At 37.4% G+C, this 21,138-nt stretch overlaps 2 protein-coding genes across 2 annotated transcripts; one reads left to right on the forward strand and one right to left on the reverse strand.

Moving 5' to 3' along the window:
* Window positions 1-10,538: 10,538 nt before the first annotated feature.
* Window positions 10,539-14,293, forward strand: LOC147865314 (uncharacterized). The gene is made up of 3 exons (XM_087318098.1): window positions 10,539-10,771; window positions 12,592-13,786; window positions 14,044-14,293. The coding sequence occupies exons 2-3, from the start codon at window positions 12,743-12,745 to the stop codon at window positions 14,128-14,130; spliced, it is 1,131 nt and encodes a 376-aa protein (XP_087174224.1). The 5' UTR covers window positions 10,539-10,771; window positions 12,592-12,742; the 3' UTR covers window positions 14,131-14,293.
* Window positions 14,294-18,303: 4,010 nt separating this feature from the next.
* On the reverse strand, window positions 18,304-20,248 carry LOC147865315 (7-deoxyloganetin glucosyltransferase-like). Its single transcript, XM_087318097.1, has 2 exons — window positions 19,690-20,248; window positions 18,304-19,478 (listed from the first exon to the last, which is right to left on the reverse strand). The coding sequence occupies exons 1-2, from the start codon at window positions 20,231-20,233 to the stop codon at window positions 18,466-18,468; spliced, it is 1,557 nt and encodes a 518-aa protein (XP_087174223.1). The 5' UTR covers window positions 20,234-20,248; the 3' UTR covers window positions 18,304-18,465.
* Between the last annotated feature and the right edge of the window lie 890 nt (window positions 20,249-21,138).

Here is a 21,138-nt window from a genome sequence, read left to right on the forward strand (position 1 = left end):
AATGATACATATACAAGTGTGTATGTATATTATGAAGAATGCCCCTCAATGTTTCTTCCTATTTCCATCCAATGCCCCTCAAATTTTTCTTCATATTTCCGCCCGATTCCCCTTGATTTTTCTTCATATTTCCATCCAATGCCCCTCAATGTTTCTTCATATTTCTCAGTTCTCGTTAATCTCCCCAATTACCCTATCACTTCATCAATCATGCTTGAGGATTTAGAATTAGGTCACTTCGTTTGCCTTTTTGTCTCACTTGAGAGCTCGGGAAATAAAGAGAAATGAGAGGGCATTCCTTAAGACTGTTATATTTAACGGGTCTTTTGGTCTCCTCCCTTGCTTTGGACCATGCGAAAGTGGTAGCCAATATATCATATCTATAGTTCATCTCACTTTAGTTTAGGTGTCGTCATTCCTTGACGAACTACCTTTAAGATTGAGCAATCTCTTATTGAAATGATAATCCTTCACAATTAAAAGCTTTAATTGACACCTCAACAAATTTATCCTCTATCATAATTGGAGGCGATGAAGAATAAGGTTAGAGGTAACTCCTTTACCCGATCGCCCCCTATATGAGATCAATCAACTAACCATTAGATGGCTTAGGAGCACGTTTTATTATTCGCAACAGTCTCTAACATGATTGATCAATAGGAACAATAGTGCACCAAACTACATTTGTGCATATGCCACAACAAAGAGGGTGGGTGGACTTATTCATGTGGAACATGGAGAAATTGCGGTGTGCTACATAGTTAACAATTATTCAACTTTGAACTCTAGGATATGTGTAATATGGACAATTTACATATTCATGTCCACACCATTGTCATGATGTGGTGTGTGAGAAGGGAGAAACCCACTTAAAACCCAAGTTCATAAGAAATTAAGGTTATGCTTGACAAAACTCGAGAATGCCTTACGAGGAGTTGGGGATAAAACTAAGAAAGGAAGATCGCTCAAGTGGCAAGAGCTAGCCACTTGAATGATAAAGTGTAGGGTTAATCTTGTTTGGGACAATGGAGGAAAAGGTGATCTATGATATAAGATGCATAAAAATTAAAAGCATTGGGAACAGGTTCTAGAAAAAGCAATAACTATTTTGGTGAGTGTATTGAAGGCCCAAGCTTCGTTAATGAACAACTTGATCCACATATCAAAGGAGTAGAAGAGATTTATATTGACCAAGGTAACATGTTGTTAATCAAAGCTCTTCATGCCTACTCCCTCCAACTTTCATAGATATGCTTTGACTCCATGCCTACCATCAAATGCAAAAGTTGCAAATATTCCAATAATGGAAAAAATGATCTCTATTTTTTATTTGGGGTCGACCTGTGTGAATTGTGCACAAATCCATTGTCTTGATGTTAAATTACATCGTGACAAAAACTTGTCAAATTTGAGAAATGTAACTCAATATCTAACAAGCAATCAGACATTGTATGAACTGATGAGTATTATCTTCCATTTGAACAATGCAAAAGAAGCAATTACTCGTTGCTAGTCCACGTCACTTTAGAGCTAATCCCAAAGACAACCTCCAATCAAAACTCTCCAAATGAAGACCTTCAATACAAATGGCATTTTAGAATGTCTGCTACGTTTTATGATCTGTCACCATTCGTGATCAAATTTATGTACTTTCCATTCTTGTTTAGCCTTGATGATAGCCATCAAAGAGACTCATTGGAGCAATGATACAAGAGATTAGTAGTCACTTGTAAAAATGATGTCTTACCCGATAAACACAAATCAACCCATGATTGCTCTTCTGTTACTTATCTTTCAACGTCTTTATATAGGCTTTCATCCCATGTCTATTATCAAACATGAAAGCATTACACATATTCCAATTGTGTTGTAGTCCCCAATAACGTAAAAATTGGAACAATATCTCCATCTCATCATTTGAACCATTTTGAACATACTAAGAAAAAACCCATTGTTGAGGTCTTGAACAACAACAGGTTAAAACTTGCCAAATGTCCGATAAGTACTTCCAACTAGTACATGCTATAGGACATTTAATGAACCTATGTGTACTATCCTCCAATGGAACGGTGCAAAAGAAACAAGCGGCAGACCCTAGTCCTTGTCTCTTTAAGGCCGAACCTAATGGGAGGCCACCAATCATGACTCTCCATATGGATACCTTTGCACGAAATGGTAGATGGGAATGTCAACCATGTTGTAATATTTTTCACCACCTTGCATCTGACTTATATACATTCCACAACTTCGTTGCTTTAGGAGATAGCCAAGATAATGATGCCATTGCATGATGATACAATATATTTGTAGTGACCTGTAACAAGCGTGTACCATCTTGTAACCGCCAATCCACCCAAGGTGCAACATTTGTTTTCAATGTTAAAGATCCTTGCAACAATGGTATATCTTGTAATTTCTCCCAAATAAATCCATAATTTGGGGGGATACATAACCATCGCTTGACATCTTCAAATTCTGACAACCTTTGAGATTCATTATCAATCACATGTTCCAAATGTACAATCCCCAATTGAAATAAACGATTGAATTGAGATCTCAACTTCTCTTTCCCATGCCAAAACAACACTCGAGAAGAAATAAGCAATTCATTTTGTAATGAATTACAAGATTCTCGATCACTTGATGGTCCCCATTAAAAAAGAGATAATGCATCTTGTCATTTATCTTACCAAATGTTGTCCACATATAGAATGTCGAATCTTTAAAGGAATACTTCCATTGAGTAATGACCACCAGGATGCTTGAATCTTTGTTTTCCCGTGCACCAATCCTTCATGCTCAATAAATTATTGCATCATAGATATTCATGGTTGATCTTGTTGACATATATCTCGTAATAACGCAAATCTACGAGCCATCAAATGCATTTCCAAATCCAATATTGCCGCACCACCTAACCTTTTAGGAGTAGCCAAATGGTCCCATGAAATCCATGTAACTCCCACTATTTCTCCCTTCCACCACAACATGAACCAAATAGGTTGTAACATGTTTTGTAATACCTTCTTAGTCCAAGGTAGTAAAGGCAAAAAATATCATAACATGGGTATCAAGATACATTGCACCACTTTGAGTCGTACATTAACGGGCCATAATTGAGACTTCCAATACATAAATTTGTCCTTCAATTTACTACCAATCCAATCAATCAATTGAACATTTGCAACATCAACACCCAATGGATTACCCAAATCTCGATAAATTGATCCTCGTGTAATCACTAACCCTCGCCATCCCAAACATTTCAAATCACTCTCTGTACAAGAAATAAGACGAGACTTCCTCCAATTTATATACAACCCTAAAACCAAAGCAAATTGATCCCAAACTTGCATATTCCTTTCAAGCTTTTCTTTTGAGGCTTGTAAAAACACAAAAGAATCATCAACCAATGCTTGTGCCACCAATTGTCATCCAGAAGGAAGATGCAAACCCACAACCTATCACCACTGACCGCAAGATTTGACAACATTACTAACAAAGGATGTGTAACAATAGCAAATAACAATGGGCTTAGTGGACATCCTTGGCGCACGGATCTAGTAAGAAACACTTTCGGAGTAACTCCGCCATTAAGCATCACACGTGATGTTACATTTTGCCCAAGCAAAAAGATAAGTTAACACATACGAGGACCAAACCCCATATACATCACACCTTAGAGGAAAGACCAATTAATATGATCATATGCTTTTTCCAAATCTAATTGCACCATAACCATTTCTTGATGTGTATTTGAGCATAATCAGTAGCCATTTGAACATTCAAAACATTATGCAATATATTTCCACCTACAATAAAACCATATTGAGATGGATGAATAAGTTGAGGTAATAATTTCTTAAGTCTATTGGATAATATCTTTGCAAACACTTTGTACAACCTTCCCATCAATGAAGTAGGCCTCCATTGATGAAATGACTTCGGAGATGGTACCTTTGGTATCAATTTGGTTAAGCCCACCTTCCAGCTCTCAGGCATGAAACCAAAATCCCAACATTATTGAAACATTTGTGTGAATGGACTCTTAAGCATGCCATCATAATTCTTAAAAAAATCATTTGTAATACCATCCCAACCAAGGCTTTTACCATTTAGAAGGTGTAATAATACATTTTCCACCTCAACTTCTTCAAAATCAGCATCCAATTCTTGACAAATATTTGTATTCACGACACACCCAATTACATTATAAAACTCTTATCGTGCGTTCAACACATCCTCATTAATAATCAACTCTGGCCCAATCAAATTCTTAAAATGAGTAATACATAACTCAATAACCTTGATTGGGTCTACAATAATGTCATCCCCTATCTTAATTTGTACCACATTCAAACGAGCATATGATGGTCTTAATCCTTGAAAAAATATATGAGATTGTGATTGATTATCTATAAATCCCTCCTTTAATTGACGTAGTCTTGTGTGTTGATAACTTTGACAAGACAAATTCTTCACAATGTCATGTACTTGAACTTGGACATCCAAAAGCTCTTCATCATGTAGATTATTCATCAATAGTACATTGCATCGTGTAAGAATATGGGAAAACTTATCAATCAATTTCTTACGTCTTTTAGCACTAGTCATAATATACATACGATGAATATCACTGATGTTTTGTAGTGTTATATCCCATGCATGCCATCCTTTTGAAATAACTTGTTTTGAAAACACGGCACCAATTTGTTGCATATAGGCGTCAAATAAGGAATCTAATAATAAAGAAGAATTAAACCTCAAAGGAACTCGATCAAGCAATGTTTTGTACATATCTACCCTATGTTTATTAAACTCAAAACATATGGGAAAATGATATGATGTCACAACCTCTTGCATAATTGCCATATTAAGCATCGCTGACAAAAACGACTCATCATGCATAACATACATTCTATCTAACCTACTCCATGTTTCCTTATATTGCATAGACTGAAATGTAAACCCTACCTCATCTTGATGCAACCATTTCCATACATCCAACTTCAAAACCTCTTATGCTAATTTGACCCAAACTGCTTCCTCAAGAGAATCCATCAATGAGAATCATGAAGTAGATTGTGAAACATCAACACACATATTAAAATCACCCATTAACAAACCAACACGACCCATTAATAACTGTGAATACATTGAAAACCATAACTCAATGCGTTGATTAGCATTATTAGGTGCATAGATTCCTACCGACCATATCAAATCCTCAAAATACTTGACTTCCATCACAAAAAAATGTCCATATGGATCATTATAGTCTATATGTGGACAAAACAAATCACGAATAATCATGACTACCCCTGAGTAATGATGTGATAATTGTCTTGCATAATATGCGGAATATCCACACAAATGTAACACAAATCTTGCTAAATCATGACACTTATGTCCAAGTGCACATAAAACATCCCATTCTTTATCAAATAAAGTTTTCCACAATATATATTTCTTACGAGGAGAAGTTGCCCCTCACACATTCCATGATACCACTTTCATTTAACACCTTTAGTAAGAACTTGCTCTTTATGAGCAATTGTATTCATGAATGTACTAGCTACTTGTTCAGAGATGCATAAAGATTCGTGTGTACTACATCTCCACCACCAATAATAGGATTTTGTTGTCTAGCTCCATGAGAACAAAGTCCTTGATTTAATTTAGGTCGCACCACCCTTCCTGAAGAATCAAATTGTAATTGGTTGGACACTCTCTGATTCCACACTTGTTTCTACCAGGGATTTTTCTTAAAGCCCTTATTCAATCTCAAATTATCTTTTGGTAATACCTTGTCGTTAGTATTTTTTGTGTCCCTTTGTACGGCAACACACTTCCCTTTTATCTTATGCTTCACTTGATGCCACCCTCCATCTTCAACATCTGGGTCACTGTCACAGACGTGACAGATTTGAAGTCTTGACCTCTTGACATATACAGTCAAGTGTTGTGTTCTAACCAACACATCCAAATATATGGTCATGTTATGTATATCTTAATAGATAATCACTGTCACATTAATACGTACTCCATTCTCCTCCCCAGATAATCACTGTCACATTAATACGTACTCCATTCTCCTCCCCAACACCTCTGACATGACCATGAACTTTAGGATCTCGCTCTAACCCATGAGATGTTCCCTCATCCATGACTATATCAACCATTGAGACAATATCCTTCTCAACATCTTCTTTATTTTTCCCTTTGACATAATTTTCCGGGGATAATTCACCATGATATTGACGTTCATCCATAAAATGCCTCAATTTACTACATTTAAAACAATGTCCTGCAAAGTCTCCCATTGAAGCTTAAAACGAAATTGAGATATATCTATACTCAACCATCCTAGAAGTTTACAACTTGTATCCCATAATATGCAAAATCTACATTTGTTCAACGAATTAACATGAGGAACAATCAAAACTTTACCAATTTGAGACATCAATCCTGGTAGTAAATCCCAAAATAATGAGTTACAACAATCAAACGGTCACCCAAATTGGACATTGTTGTTTTAATAAACCTTTATAATCCACCACCAGAACCCATTCCATCAATACACTAATCTTCTATAAAAAAAGATTGGTACCTTTGCCATCAAAACCGTACGATGTTTTGATGATCGAAAAACCACATCATAGAAACCTCTTGGACCCACATACACATCCTCAACACATTTAGGCATTATGAATGAATTCAACCGATTCTTAATCCATGATACCAAAGGAAGTTTACTAGTGAAATACAAAACAACACCACGATCATAGAACCTGTCAAAAGTTGCTAAAATAGACTTGGTCTCCATCACCACCTCTACAACATCCTCCTCCACACAATCTTTAGCTTCTTTCTTCTTCTTTTTCCATAAAACCAGAAAGCAAAGCCCTAACAAAATCACAAAGACTGTCAATATCATAATCATCTCCAATAACATCTTTCCTACCAAGAATTTGTAATTTTCACAACCATCATTACTACCACATCCATCGACAATCATCAACTCACTTCCTGTTGTTGTGTCAGCCATCCTAATAGAGATGGAGAGAACTAACATGAGACGATGACAATTTTCCTTGTAGCTTCTTGTAACGACAATGAACCTTAACGTCCAAATAATCCTTGGAAAGCTCTCTGAACGAGCTTCGCAACGAGCCAAAAATCATAAAAAACGGAGTTTCGTAATTGCCCTCTCCTATCTGCTCCAACTCCTTGAAAACGTTGACGCTCCTTGAACCCCACGACGTTGCCTCTTCTAAATTCAGTTATCCTGTAGACGCCGAAGCCATGGTGCTCGACGTGTGTGTGTGTGTGTGTGAAGAATGTTCAGACCCGCTCTCTCATGAGTGATCACAAGCTTTTCTTGGTCTTCTCTCTCTCTCTCTCTCTCTCTCTCTCTCTCTCTCTCTCTCTCAAATAGAGAACTACATTATTTGGACTATCGTTGCCACATTGATAATAAGACATGTTGAAGTGCAAACAGGCAACACAAACACACTGCAAATGAGAGAATATTCCCTCATTCCAATCAACAAATTTGTCAATGCAATGCTCCAACGTTCATAGATATGCCTTAACTCCCCGCCTACGATCAAACATGAAAGCATTGCACATATTCCAATTATGATGCAATCTCTAACACCTCAAAACGAGAAAAACAACATCCATATGTGATTTTAGGCAAGGTAGAGTAATATGTGCAAATAACTACTAATAATCTTAGAATCAAATATGAGAAATGCAAATCCAAGTCTTATGAGCAATTAGAGACTATATGAATCAATCCAATCTATCTTTCTATTGAGGCGTACAAAAAATAATTGCTTGTTATTAGTATATACCTCTTTAGAAAGAAACTACCCTAAAGGTAGATCCTCAATCATCTTTCTCTAAGTAAAGACATTTGTTGGAAATGACAAATTAGATTTTCATCAATGTTGTAATGTCTAGCATAATGCATGACTAAACTTACTTGCATGCCAATCGAGCTATAGATAATTAACCATCGATGCAACTTCAAAAGGCAATGGTACACGTCTACAAGATATTAGTTGTCACTAGTAAAAAGTGTGTACTTGAAAACATAGATCCAACCATGGTTGCTCTTTGGTTCTCATAGGCAAGGGACTCTACATTGATTAAATACTTTGCAACTTTTGCCAAATAAATGTCTTATATTAACAAACTCCAAAAATATTTGATATTGTGCATCAACCACATCTCCAACCCTAATTGAAACAAGTGATTGAAGTAATATTGCAATCTATATTCTCCATGTTAGCATGATATCTGAGATAATTCAAGTAGCTCCTTTTACAAGGAATTACATTTCTCTCTACGAGATGACATACCATTCAAATAAAGAAAGGGCTTCTTGCCATGATGCAAGCAATTATTGAACCCATCGGTGAACTTTTATGTGGAATAGTTCTATTTAGTACTTGCCATCAAGAACCCATAGCCCTCAAAATGTTACATCTTCCTTCTTGATGAAATTTGAAGATAGGTAACCCCTACTGTGATTGCAACCACATGTCTTGCAATTGTGAAAAGCACAACATATATCGAAAAGGATGGATGCAAATCCTTCTTAGTCCATGGAATCAATGGTAGAACATGGGCCCCATAATACATTGCAAAACTTCAAGTCATGCATGAAGAGGTCAAGATTGTGATTTCCAATACATGAGCTCATCCATCAATTCAAAAGGTTGAGCACTAGTAATATTTGACTCACCCCAAATTTCTAAAAATAGAGCCTTTTCCAACTACCAACTCTTTTGTTCTAAACTTTTCAAATCCCTCTCAGTACACGCAATGAGGTGATACTTCCACCAAATAATATGCAACCTAGCTAAAAATCCAACATCTACATTACATTCTCAAGTTTTTCTTATGAGACTTGTAAAAACATGAATGAATTATTTGCCAAAGGTTACACTACAAGAAGTTATTTAGATGAAAGGTGAAGACCCACAATATCTACATTATTTGCAAGCCTTGATAACATCACTAAAAAATCGAATGCACTATAATCAATTCTTACACACACACACACACACACACACACATAGAGAGAGAGAGAGAGAGAGAGAGTTGATCTAATTCTCAATTCATTCAACCATTGACCAACCTCGCCTCTAACCAATAAAATATTCTAGGTAGTTGTTTGTGGAAAATTTCCCACTCTTGGTCACTTCGTGTACCAATCTATACCACTCCTCAAGTTACCTTCACCATCTCGGCATTCTGGGCACTTTACATTTGCTCTTTGTTTGAGAAAAGGTGGCCAAACTTTTGAGAGAATTTGCTTTCTTTTTGTAAGGGCTATACCTTAGCAGTAACCCAAGTTTATTTGCTTACTTGTGCTCAAATATCACGATACATATAATTTACCAGACGCCATCGTGGAATGTAGTTAGACACATGACCTTTTGGCTCCATCGGACAATCTTACCAGCTAAGATACAATCACCATGGACATACATATATATCATAATCACCTTCACTACATGGCAAGTAAGTGGTGTCATTGTGTTTAAACAAGGACAATAGCATATGATTTCCGTGGCTTCGTGTTCCTCCTTATGTTCGTTTTTTTTTGTCTCTTCTCGCATTATATGACTATACCAAGTTTCTAGCTCGAATGTACGGAATTCACTAGATGCCATCATAGAATGCGATGGACGAACGGATCCACGGGAAGACCGAAAACACGGACGACTCTTGCAAGATCAAAAGATCCTTATATATACACACACACACACACACACATATATGAGAAGAAGAAGAAGAAGAAGAAGAAGGAATGATGTAGAGAGGGGGGTAGGGTTCATCATCCAAATTTATGTTATAATTTGGCCCTTTCTTGTTTTGTTTTAACTCTTCTTCTTCTTCTTCTTCTTCTTCTGTTGTGCATACATACATACTGTATAAATTTATAACATTTTTTTGTTAACATGGATGGTGTGAATTGATCGAATGCATCCTCCCTTCTCCTTCTCCTTCTCCTTCTCCTTCTCCTTCGGCTGCCGCCTGCCGCTGCTGCTGCTGCTTCATCTCCTTTTTAAAGTTCCATTCTCTGAACATTTCATCTTCTGCACACACACACACATCTCTCACTCTGTCTCTCAACACCACCAGGTATCATCTTTAATACCTTCTCTTTCATTACATTTCACTATTTCTTCTCGCTGTGCGTGCGTGTCTGTTCTTTATATGTTCTCCAATTTGGATCAGATTCTAATCATATCTCTTCATTTACCGTCAGGTTCATGGCTTCATTCTGAATTCTCTCTCTCTCTCTCACACACACACACACACACACACACACACACACACACACACACACACAACGCACATGTTTAGATCTTCGTGGATGATGAAATTTGTTTTTTCAAGTCAATTCTAGGTTGAACCATATAAATGAAAAACACGTGATTACTTCCTCTGATGAGGTTTCATTCTTCCTCATAATTTCTAGGCTTAATCACCTGGATGGAAAATGATGGGAAAAGCGGAATTACTTCTTCTAATTATGTTTTCTTTCTTCTTCAGAGCTGTCTATGTCATTACCTAGTATTTATTCTCTGTCCAAGTGACTGTTGGAAGATAAAGGAAGGAAATGGGCAAATCCTCAGACAGATCGACTGTCTCTACCCTATTTTCAACCACATAAGAGTGGATATGGTGTCTCTAGTGATCCGAAATATGTTGATGGAGACAAGATCCTGAAAGAGAAGAAGAGATACAGGTAATATTAAGCATTCATGAACAAGCTAGTTTGGAAACTCATTGTGGTTCTTTATTCTGTGATTGAAAGAAAACTGATCTCTGCAGGCAAAATAAAGTCAATTTTGATTATTTCTTTGTAAGCGTTATTGGTCCTTAAGCAGGTGTACTGTTCATGCCGTGTAGATTATATGATGCATTATTGCTTGCCTTAGGGTAATAAGATACAGTAAGAATAGTTGGAAAAAGAGCCTTTTCTGCAGAAGTAAGTTGTTGGTTTCTTTGCAAGCATAATCAAGATGTGTTTGCTTCATCATAAATTAGGGACAGTTTACAGGCTCAGCAGGCTATTTGATACATCATTATTTGTCTTATAGTAACGTAGGCGTTTCAATATACTGAAAGAATAATGAGAAACATCTTATTCTGAATATTTGTGGTTACGCATGGTTAACTTTAAGGTTTTTATGCCTTAAATGGTCTGCTCCATCATCTTGATCATTAATTAAGCAGGCTGTCTAAATTATTTTATACTTTATTGCTAGCTGTATGGTAATGTAGTATTTTCAGATTCAAAATTGGAAATAATGGCAAAATAACACACCTGCACATTGAAGAAACCAAAAATCTCGTGGCTTTTGTTGTTAGCTGCCTTATATCTGTTGAAATTTAGTTTTTATGTGTCTTAAAAGCTTAGTGTTATGGTGTGTAGATTATTACATTTTTTTCACAGTTTATTATACTGTAGATGGTTGTAAGCTGCTTTTATTTCCAATTTTGAGCTTTTTCCATGTTAAATGATGGCATGTATCATATGGTTCCTTAATTAAGCACAACTTCCAGTTCCTATTGATAATTTGCTACATTGTTGATATCCTTATGGTATTATGCTACAGTAAGAACAATGGCAAAAGAAAGCATTATTTGCAGGAAAAATAAGCTAAGATTTGTGGTTTTCTGTGTTAGCATAGTTAGGCTGCTGTACCTCTATTTAGATTTGAGGTTTTTTCCATGTTAAGTGGCAATTAGTTTTATTGGAGCACGGTTCAGGTTATTATTGCATCCCGTATTGTAATGTAGGTGTTAATCCACTTTTCCTCTATCCAACTATGATATTTGTACATGTTGGTGGTCTGTATCTTCATGTTGATCCTCAATTAGGAACTATTTTGAGTAATGTATTTCTTGTAAGTATCTGCCTTGTATGTAGCCAGTTTTGAGTTTTTTGCAGTTTAAATGATGGTGTGAGTCATAACTAGGCACAGTGTTTAGTTTGCACAGACTTTTGCCATATTGTTTCTATGCTATGTAGGTCAAATGAAGCTTAAATAGCTTAAATTTGAGGTTTCTGAGTGTTAAATGGTGGATTTATTAGGTACAATCTTCACACTCTGCAGATAATTTTGATATATTATTGTTGGCTTTATGATAATGTAGCCGTTTTGAGTTACTGAAAGAACAGCTCATCGCAAAAAGGAAAGATTTCTTACTGAGTTGACCAGTGGAACCTACAAATGTGTGTATAGACTGGAAATATGGAGTTGTCTAAGTTTCTCTTTTAAGCTTCCTAATATCTAGCCAAATATGAGTTTTTTTATTTGTTACATAATGGCCAGCTTCATTATGTTGATCCTTACTTAGGTCTATGTATTGATTAGTGGATATGTTGTTGCATGTTTTTGTGTATTGTTAGTGTTTGTAAGCATAGTTAAACTGCCTTTTATCTGTTCAATGTGAGTTTGTTGTATATTGGTATGCTTCATCATATAGATCCTTGGTTAAGTAATATGTTCAGACTATTTCATTATTTGATGCATAATTGCTTGTCTTATGGTAATGTAGGTGTTTCAAGTTACATTAATATTAGCTCATCATCAAAGGAAACCTTCTTACTGAGTGGAGCTTCCGGAACCTACAGAAGTGTGTATAGTCTGGAAATATGCAACGATTAGTTGTATAGCAATCTATTCTTTTGAAAGAAACCAAGTTGGAAATGGCTTGTAAGAGAGAAATAACACAAGAACACATGTTAGGCACCGGCTCCAGAAAGGATGAAAATGATATTATTAAGGGGAAACTTTTCAAGAAATCCCCTGAAATAAGAGAAGTTAAGGTTCTGCCAGATGTAATCATAATTGATGATGATGACAGTGGAGAGGTTGAAAATCATAACACATCTGAAGATGTTGAATTATGCGAAGGTGATTATGAGAGTGATGTTGGATCTAGATCTCATAGACAATATAATACTATTCAACCAAGTCATTATGGTTATGGTAATGATAATAGAGATTTAAAAAAGCTGGGGCCTAATCATACAAGGACTAGAAAGGGTGAGAAGAGACCTGTACAGATTGTGTTTGATAACACAAAAGAATCAAGTACCTCTTCTGACTGTGAAATTATTGAAGATGTGGGAGGGGAATTTCGACATGAATGGGAGAAAGCTTCACTTAGAAAACAACTAGGAAAATCTTGGAGTTGCCAAGCTGAGAGTGAAGAGAGCACCACTGCTACAAATGCTACTAGTCCTTTGGCAAGAAAACAGTTGCAACGAGCGGAAAAATTTCAATATCAAGAAACTAGTCTGAGTATACAGGGGCGATCAGATCCTTGCCAATCTGGCTCATCGATCCCATCCTTTCAAAAGGGAAGAGATGAAGAAGAAAATAAAATCATCATGCCTAAACTTCCACTGCTTTTTGATCAACAGGATTCAAATAACGTTGCTTCTGATGCAAGATCAGGAAGCTCCTCAGATTCAGCTGATGATGAATCGGAGGCAATATCTAGCAGTTTTGGCAATGATACAGATGCATTCAATGAAGGGACAAGTAGTCCTCGTTTAAAATCAATCATGATTAAATCAAATAATGATATTATAAGTGGAGGGAAAGGCAATTGTTTAATAGAGTATGCTGATAATGAACTTCAAAAGAAACTATTTGAAGCTCAAGTATCATCAGCTATGAGAAGGATGGCCAAAGAAAGTGAAGAAGTCCAACATACACAAGGACAAGTGAGAACACTTTGGCAGGTATATCCTCATTTCTGTTTATTATTTGCAAAGCTTTTCATCCTTCAGCCAGAGTTTGATCTTAAATGAGTGGTGGTTAATCCTTTGCTTTAGTGACATACGTAATTATTAGTATGTGTCATTTCATTGCTAATATACAAGTTTTCAATTGGTATCCTTGATCTATGTGAGTTGTGGTTAATCCTTTGCTGTAGTTACGTGTTTTATACCATTGCAAATGCCATTGTCGGTTGAATATTCATTGTGATCTGGTATAGGATCCTCAATGCCAACCGAAGAAACGCAAAGCTGATGCTGACCTGAAGGGGAAATCCAAAACAAAGGAGTTAATTAGATACATCTAGCTTGCATCTTTGTTATTTGTGAGCTTTATTCGTTGAAATTTGATTGCTCTTTCTGTGCTGAATGATTAAGCTCCAGCTTTTGTAAAGTTTTCTTCTGAGTAAATAAAGCGTAAAGCAGTATCTAAAAGATTGATTGGATTGTTAATTATCTAATGTTCTTTCACCTGGTGCGTTAGTTAACATTTCTTGTTATCATTAGCTTGTCACATTGACAACCCAATGATGTAATCGTTGCCAAACAAACTATAGGAAAATCAGTTAAAGCTTACGCCAAAGATTATAAGCTTATTGCATCTGGTATAATATGCTTAGAATGTTTACACAATCCTCCCATCACTTTTTTGCAGTGTAAAACTTCTGTGTTAGTTTCAAATTGTAACAACTTTGGCTTTGAAACTTATACTACCTCTAAGAAAATGAATCAACGGAAGGGAGTTGTAACTTGTACCCATAGTTCAAGGTGATGATACTTGAAGCTCTCATGGCCTTTATGGGTTAGGCTACAAACATTCTACAATGGCAATGATATAGGAAGTGTGGTTGTAAGGTGAATTAAATCAAGAAAGATTGTATCACTTCAGATTGTCCTCTACGACTTGAGAGCATGAAGTTGGAATTGGTAGTAATCACACCTCAACATACTGCAGTGAATATGTATCTCAGCCTTGTATGCATGCACTGCCCATCACACCCTAGGTGGTGTTTTTTCCCAAAGCATCAACCAGAGATCACCTGTTACTAACGTATGCCATGCCTAGTCGAATGTGTCTCGTTTAGATTGACCTTCATTTGAAATTAAAAGATCTCAGATATTGAATCATGAGACATCGTGACTTTGATCCCCAAACGTACCTTCAGCTATCTTGATCATTTAATTGGGAGTTCCTTATCTGACGAGTGTAGAACTTCCATACAACCTTTGCTATTACTACATTACCACAACTAGTATTACTACTTCTATCAAGCAACCCAATGACAATGGAGGGTTAGCCTTCCAAATTTCGATGAATGATGTTTGCATTCATTCAAGCTTTGAGTCGGTAGTCTTCCTTGTCTAAGACAACTTCATTTCGAGGTCTCTCTTATCCAAGAAACATTTGTCTTGATTCATAGGGTGATCAATAGATCCATTGTGTTTGGTACAATTAGCGCAGCCTATGGCACTTGGAATGTCTCTTTACAGTAATAAAACTCGTTGAGAGAGAGAGAGAGAGAAGAACCCAAATGGATGTAGCTCAGTTGGTAAGGTTGCCCAATGAAGACTAGGTGGTCATGGGTTCAACCCCTACATTCTACAGTGGCATCTAGTGAAGTAAGAGATATCTATGGGGGGGAGAGAGAGAGGAGCTCAGATGGATGTAATAAGGTTGCCCAATGGAGATTAGGTGGTCATGGGTTCAACCCCTACATTCCACAGTGGCATCTACTGATCTAGTAAAGTAAGAGATATCTATGGAGTAGTAGAGGCGAGAAATTTGGGTTTCGAACCCAAGATGTAGTGCTAAAACAAGAGAGAGTAGATATTTTTAGCGGCCATAGAGAGGCCAATATTGACCCATAGGACAAAGAAAGTTATATTTTCATACTTAAGCACCAAGTCTTGATGTGTGAATAAGGCATGCACATGTGAGTTCAACCTTCACATTCTTTAGTGTCATACTCAAGTCATCACCCCCTCTTAATATATCATCATAGCTTTCACGATTGCACTATATGTAGAGAATGTAAAAAGCAAGTGATATTCATCCTCTACTAACCCTTCCTTGCATATCTTACATGTCTTTATATTTGGCTGATTTTGATTCCATGATGCAACTTCAATACCTAGATGGTGTGATCAAGTGTGAAGGAGTGTTAAGGCTCTACGAGAATTAATACTCATGTTAACGATGAGGTAAGGTTGAATACGATCAATAGGCCTTCTTGCCTTATGTAGAACCCAACATTCAAGATCGATGTTTTCAATATAATATTCTAATTTTGTTCTTTTAACATCTTAAAATTTCCTCAACAACTACATATTTCATAGCATCACTTCAAAGTTCTAGGAGATCTTCTACATCCCATCTTTTGAACCATTTTTTTATGTCAACTACCCAAGTAGATGAAAGAATTTTGCTCTTATGATTCTTTTGTAGTTTACATCCAACATTCTAAGCAAGATGTGGTAAACTGTGATTTGGCATATTCATTACTTTTTTAATGCATCTCATCTCTATACTCTCTGTAGCACCACTATCTCTATAGTCAAACACCTACTTCCACGACCATCACTTGATAGGAGGTTGTGGATTTTACTCCCAATTGTCTCCTTAAAACATCTTTTGAATCTTCTCAATCTCATTCCATGCATTAAGAGAGATAGTGCCACCCCACACTTTTACTCCATAAAGCAAAACTTGTATTACCATGGGATTAAATAACATTAGTTTCACATCACTTGGTTGCATTTTTTCCAACATATAATATATTTTCTAACAAGCTTGAAGTTTAGACTCAGAGCATGTTGTCCATTTATTCGTGGAAGGTACATCGATACCAAGATACTTAAATCTTTGTACAAATTGTAAATGGTCTCCCTTATATGTAACCATAGAGTATTGGTGAGGCTGGATGGTTCGCACTACCATCATTTTTGTTTTATCCACATTTACAGTTAGTCCTCTACTTTGGCAAAATGCTTCTAATGCTCCAAATAAATGTTGCATACCATCATCATATGAAAAGATGACCACGTCATTTACATATAAAAGCAGTAAGATAACTTGTTGCATTAATTTTGGGGCATCTAATCCTTCTTCTCTTGCACCCCTATCAACCACTCTTCCAATTTATCAATGAATAAACCAAAGAGTGTATGTGATAATGAATATCTTTGTTTAACCCCATGTTACTTAATAAGTATTTTGAGAAACCATTCTCAGGTTTTAGTTGGAATCTAACTTGCTCAGATAATCATGCAATAGCAACTCCATACTCTAATGGCATGCCGATTTCCACCTTTCTATTCCAAAGCTCACTTCGTGGTACTATATCAAATGCTTTTTTAAATCAACAAAGCAATAACAAAGTGTCTTAGCTTGTAGTCAATTTTTTTCCATAATTACCCTTAATGTAACTACAATGGAGTGTTTTGGTCTAAAACCTGTCTACCTAAGTGCTTGATTGTTTTGACTTTCAAGCCATGCACTTACCTTTTGCATTTAGTTTAGCAATAGTTGAGCTCACCATGACTGTACAATAGTTATGATACTTTATTTTATCTCTTGCTTTAAAATTTGGCTTAATCCAATTCATGAACCAATCATTTGGCAAACCTAATAGCTTGACCTATGATGGTTTGAGCTTGGTTTTTTTTGCAATGGTTTGATTCGAATGGTTTTGGTTTAAACAATTTCATGGTTTGGTTTAGTTTAAGTTTCAATTTTTTTGAACGATTCAATTTTAATCGAACTGAACCAAACAATTGCCAATTGTTAGTGGTCACGGAGGGATGATCATGCAAGGTACATATTTCTTGACTCCAATTCCAAGTATCTTCAAATATTTGAAGTTGGTTAGATCATACACTTCAATTTACAAACAAGGTTACAATCATTGAGCATCAAAGTGAACTCTTTTCCAATCTACACCTACAACATGGCACCAATTGTGTGTTAGTACAATATTCACACATCAAATACATGAACCAAAGGTAGTTATACATAGTTGTAGATATGGAAATTGAACTAAGAACAATGAAAATATACACAATAAACACAAGATGGTTGTTATTGATATCCCTGTATTGTGTAATGCATGTTTTTAGGCACTACATTGAATAATGCATCAAATAGTGACAGATGAGTTCATTGTTTGGCATCAATTCTAGTTTTTCTTTAAGATTAAAATTTTTAGCCTTGCCCCCTGATCAATGCTTCACCCCGACCTGCTAAGAGAGGTAAAAATCCACACTCCCTATTATGACTTGTCTTCAATTTATTGGGCCATTGTTAAAAAGGCTTTCCATCCATAATGTGTGTATCAAATTTCACATAACAAGTAATATTGATCATGAAATGTTTCATGGTAACGAACATACATGTAATAAGAACAATGAGAAATGATTTATGATCTCTTTTAAGCTTTCAAGGAGTTGAATCTTATGGCATATACTTACCCTCATACTCTATACAATCCGACAATGATAAATCTTAAAGTTGTGTTAGCTCGACAAACAGAGACACATTGTCCCATCATCCTAATAGAGAATCCAACTTAAACCAACATGATGATGCCTAAGCTTCAATCCACATCGTATATGTGTATTCAAAGTTTGTCGTGCGTGAATACCAATCAATCACTACCCTCTGGAAATCTTCTCGCCTTTGCTCTCTTCACAATGTCGATCACCTTGTCGATGTTTTTCAAAGATGACCCACCCAATTGTACAGCCGTAGAGACCACATCCTTCAACTCCAAAGCTCTAGCTTTAAAGCCATTGATTTCATCATGTAGAAACATAAAATTGACAACTCGGACGACCTCGTCACGGTGCACAAGCCGATTCTTCCGTGTTCGCACTCTAATGCCAACCTTCCAGACGTCCGTGATGAGTTTGGCATTCACAGCTTGCTCTGCGGCATTAGGCCAACATATCATTGGAACCGCCCCTAAGCATAGGTTCTCGAGGACAGAGTTCCAACCGCAGTGCGTGATGAAGGCACCGAGGGAAGGATGGGATAGAACTAGAGTTTGAGGAGACCAAGATATGACCATCCCAACTCCTTGCATTCTCTCTATAAAGCCATCGGGCAATACCTCGGAGACCGAGTCACGATACGAGTAGGGCGGGACGACCCATAGGAACGGACGCTTACTCGCCTCTAGGCCCAAAGCAAGCTCCACAAAATGTGAGTTTTCAAAGGAAAGCAAGCTACCAAAAGCAACATAGACCACAGATCCATGGTCTTGTTTGTCCAACCATAAAAGGCATTCATTTTGGACTGGCCAAAGACCAGCACCATTACATGTACTGTTATTAGGGTTCTCTTTTGCTTCATCTAGTAGAAGGGCAGGACCTACTGCATATACAGGGGCAGCGAATTCTAGGCCATCGAACACCTCCTTCTCAATCTCTTCCACAGTATTCACAATGACTGCGGCCGCCTTCGAGGCTTGTTCGAATTGTGACTTCATGAACTTCATTCGGTAATGGTCGAGGCTCGGGCTCCTCAAAGACGTGGGGAGTTCACATGGATGCAATGGCGGGAGGCCCGGGAAGCATGTGATGAGATCCTTCTCAGCTTCTGCGGCCGCTGCCTCCTCCTCGGTCATCGATGAAAGATAGGATATGTCGGCATGCTCAGCTACACATCATCATTCACATGAATTAGGGTAACCAAACTTGAAGCATGAGCACTAACCTAACATGAAATGGAGGGAGGGGGCAAAGACAAAGAAAAAGAAAAAGAAAAAGGAAAAGATTAGGGCAGAAAAAGAGGAGGTAAATACTAAAAACCAGAGAAGTGGAAGCAAGCTTTTTTTTTTGGTTGAGGACATGGAAAAGATTGATTTTACCTTTGATGGGAAGGATGCGGAGGTGAGTTAACTTGGGGATGGAGGCCATGAGCAGCATGGCAGAAGCATTAGTGGTGACAAATGTGACACAGGGGATGGCATACTTGAGAGCAAGGTCATGAGCCCAAATGATGAAGGCATCGGAAAGGATGAAGTCAGGGGGTGGGGGCCATATCTCCTCCTGCTCCTGCTGAACATGTGTGAGATCGCGTAACAACTCCTCCACTGAGGCTTGCATAGCCATGGCGACCTCATAGCCATGGAGGAAAGTCTGATTTCGAGGGTGCTGCTGGGGGAGGCTGTCTGTGACGCCAAGGATGCGCAGATTAGGGTGGGGAGGATGGAGGGGGGGCACCTTGGAGAGGAGGTGTTGCGGGAGCAGGAATGTGATGAAGATTTGGTGGCGGGAGAAGGCGGCTAGATGGTGGGACAGGTGCAGTGCAGGTGTGATGTGGCCTTGGAGGGGGTGAGGGATCACCACTCCATGCTTCACCTCAACCTTAACCTTAACCTTAACCTTGGAAGAAGATGAAGAAGAATCCATGGCCTCTCTGTTTCTCTGTTTCTATACACAGAGAGAGAGAGAGAGAGAGAGGCTAAGATGGATGTAGCTCAGTTGGTAAGGTTGCCTGATGGAGAGCAGGAGGTCATGGTCATGGCACAATAAGTAGTGGCATGGCATCTAGTGAATTAAAAAGAGATATGTATGAAGTATGTAATAGAGAGGTAAGATAATTGGTTCTCTAGAACCCAAGACATAGTGCTTGCATATAAGTGTAATAACTTACCACTAGGGTAAGGTACTTACCAAATAAAAAGGAGACTAAGAGACACAAGCGTGTGTGTGTGTGTGAGATATGTCCTTTTTCTCTCTCTTTCCTTTCTAATGCTTTGGGGGATCAAACATACCAATCATTTGAAGTGTGTGTGTGTGAGAGAGAGTGAGTGCGTGTACAATGTTGTGATTTGGTCATGTAAAGACTATGCCATAATGCCTACCATAACTTAATTGGTGTGGAGGCGTAAAGAGAGAGAGAGAGAGAGAGAGAGGGAGGGAGGAAAAAACGCAAGACTGGAGAAGGGAAGAAGAAGCGAATTTGTTTTTATTGCTGCGCTCTCTATCGGTAACAGAATTGAGCACAAAGACAAGCGTTGGAAAGCCCTCGAGTAGAGCTTCGCAACGAGATATAGCAAGTTGAATTTGGCGGTTTGTACGAGAAGCAGCGATAGCAATAAGGAATCTTGTGTTGTCGGCATCCACATACTCAAAACTCATTGTGGGTCTTCGATTGCTTTCAAAATCTTCGACCTCTTCAATCGGGTGAGTTCTGATTTTCTCTCTTGTTCATGGAAAATTGTTTTTATCCCGGATCGATATAATGATGGACATAAACATGAATTCCTCACAAATTGTGGGGGATATTGATATGGAAACAATTGATCCAAAAA

Source organism: Azolla caroliniana, unplaced genomic scaffold (genome assembly GCF_043228905.1).
Source record: "Azolla caroliniana isolate FFs.n. ecotype wild unplaced genomic scaffold, voAzoCaro1.0.p SCAF_4, whole genome shotgun sequence".
Taxonomy (NCBI): domain Eukaryota; kingdom Viridiplantae; phylum Streptophyta; class Polypodiopsida; order Salviniales; family Salviniaceae; genus Azolla; species Azolla caroliniana.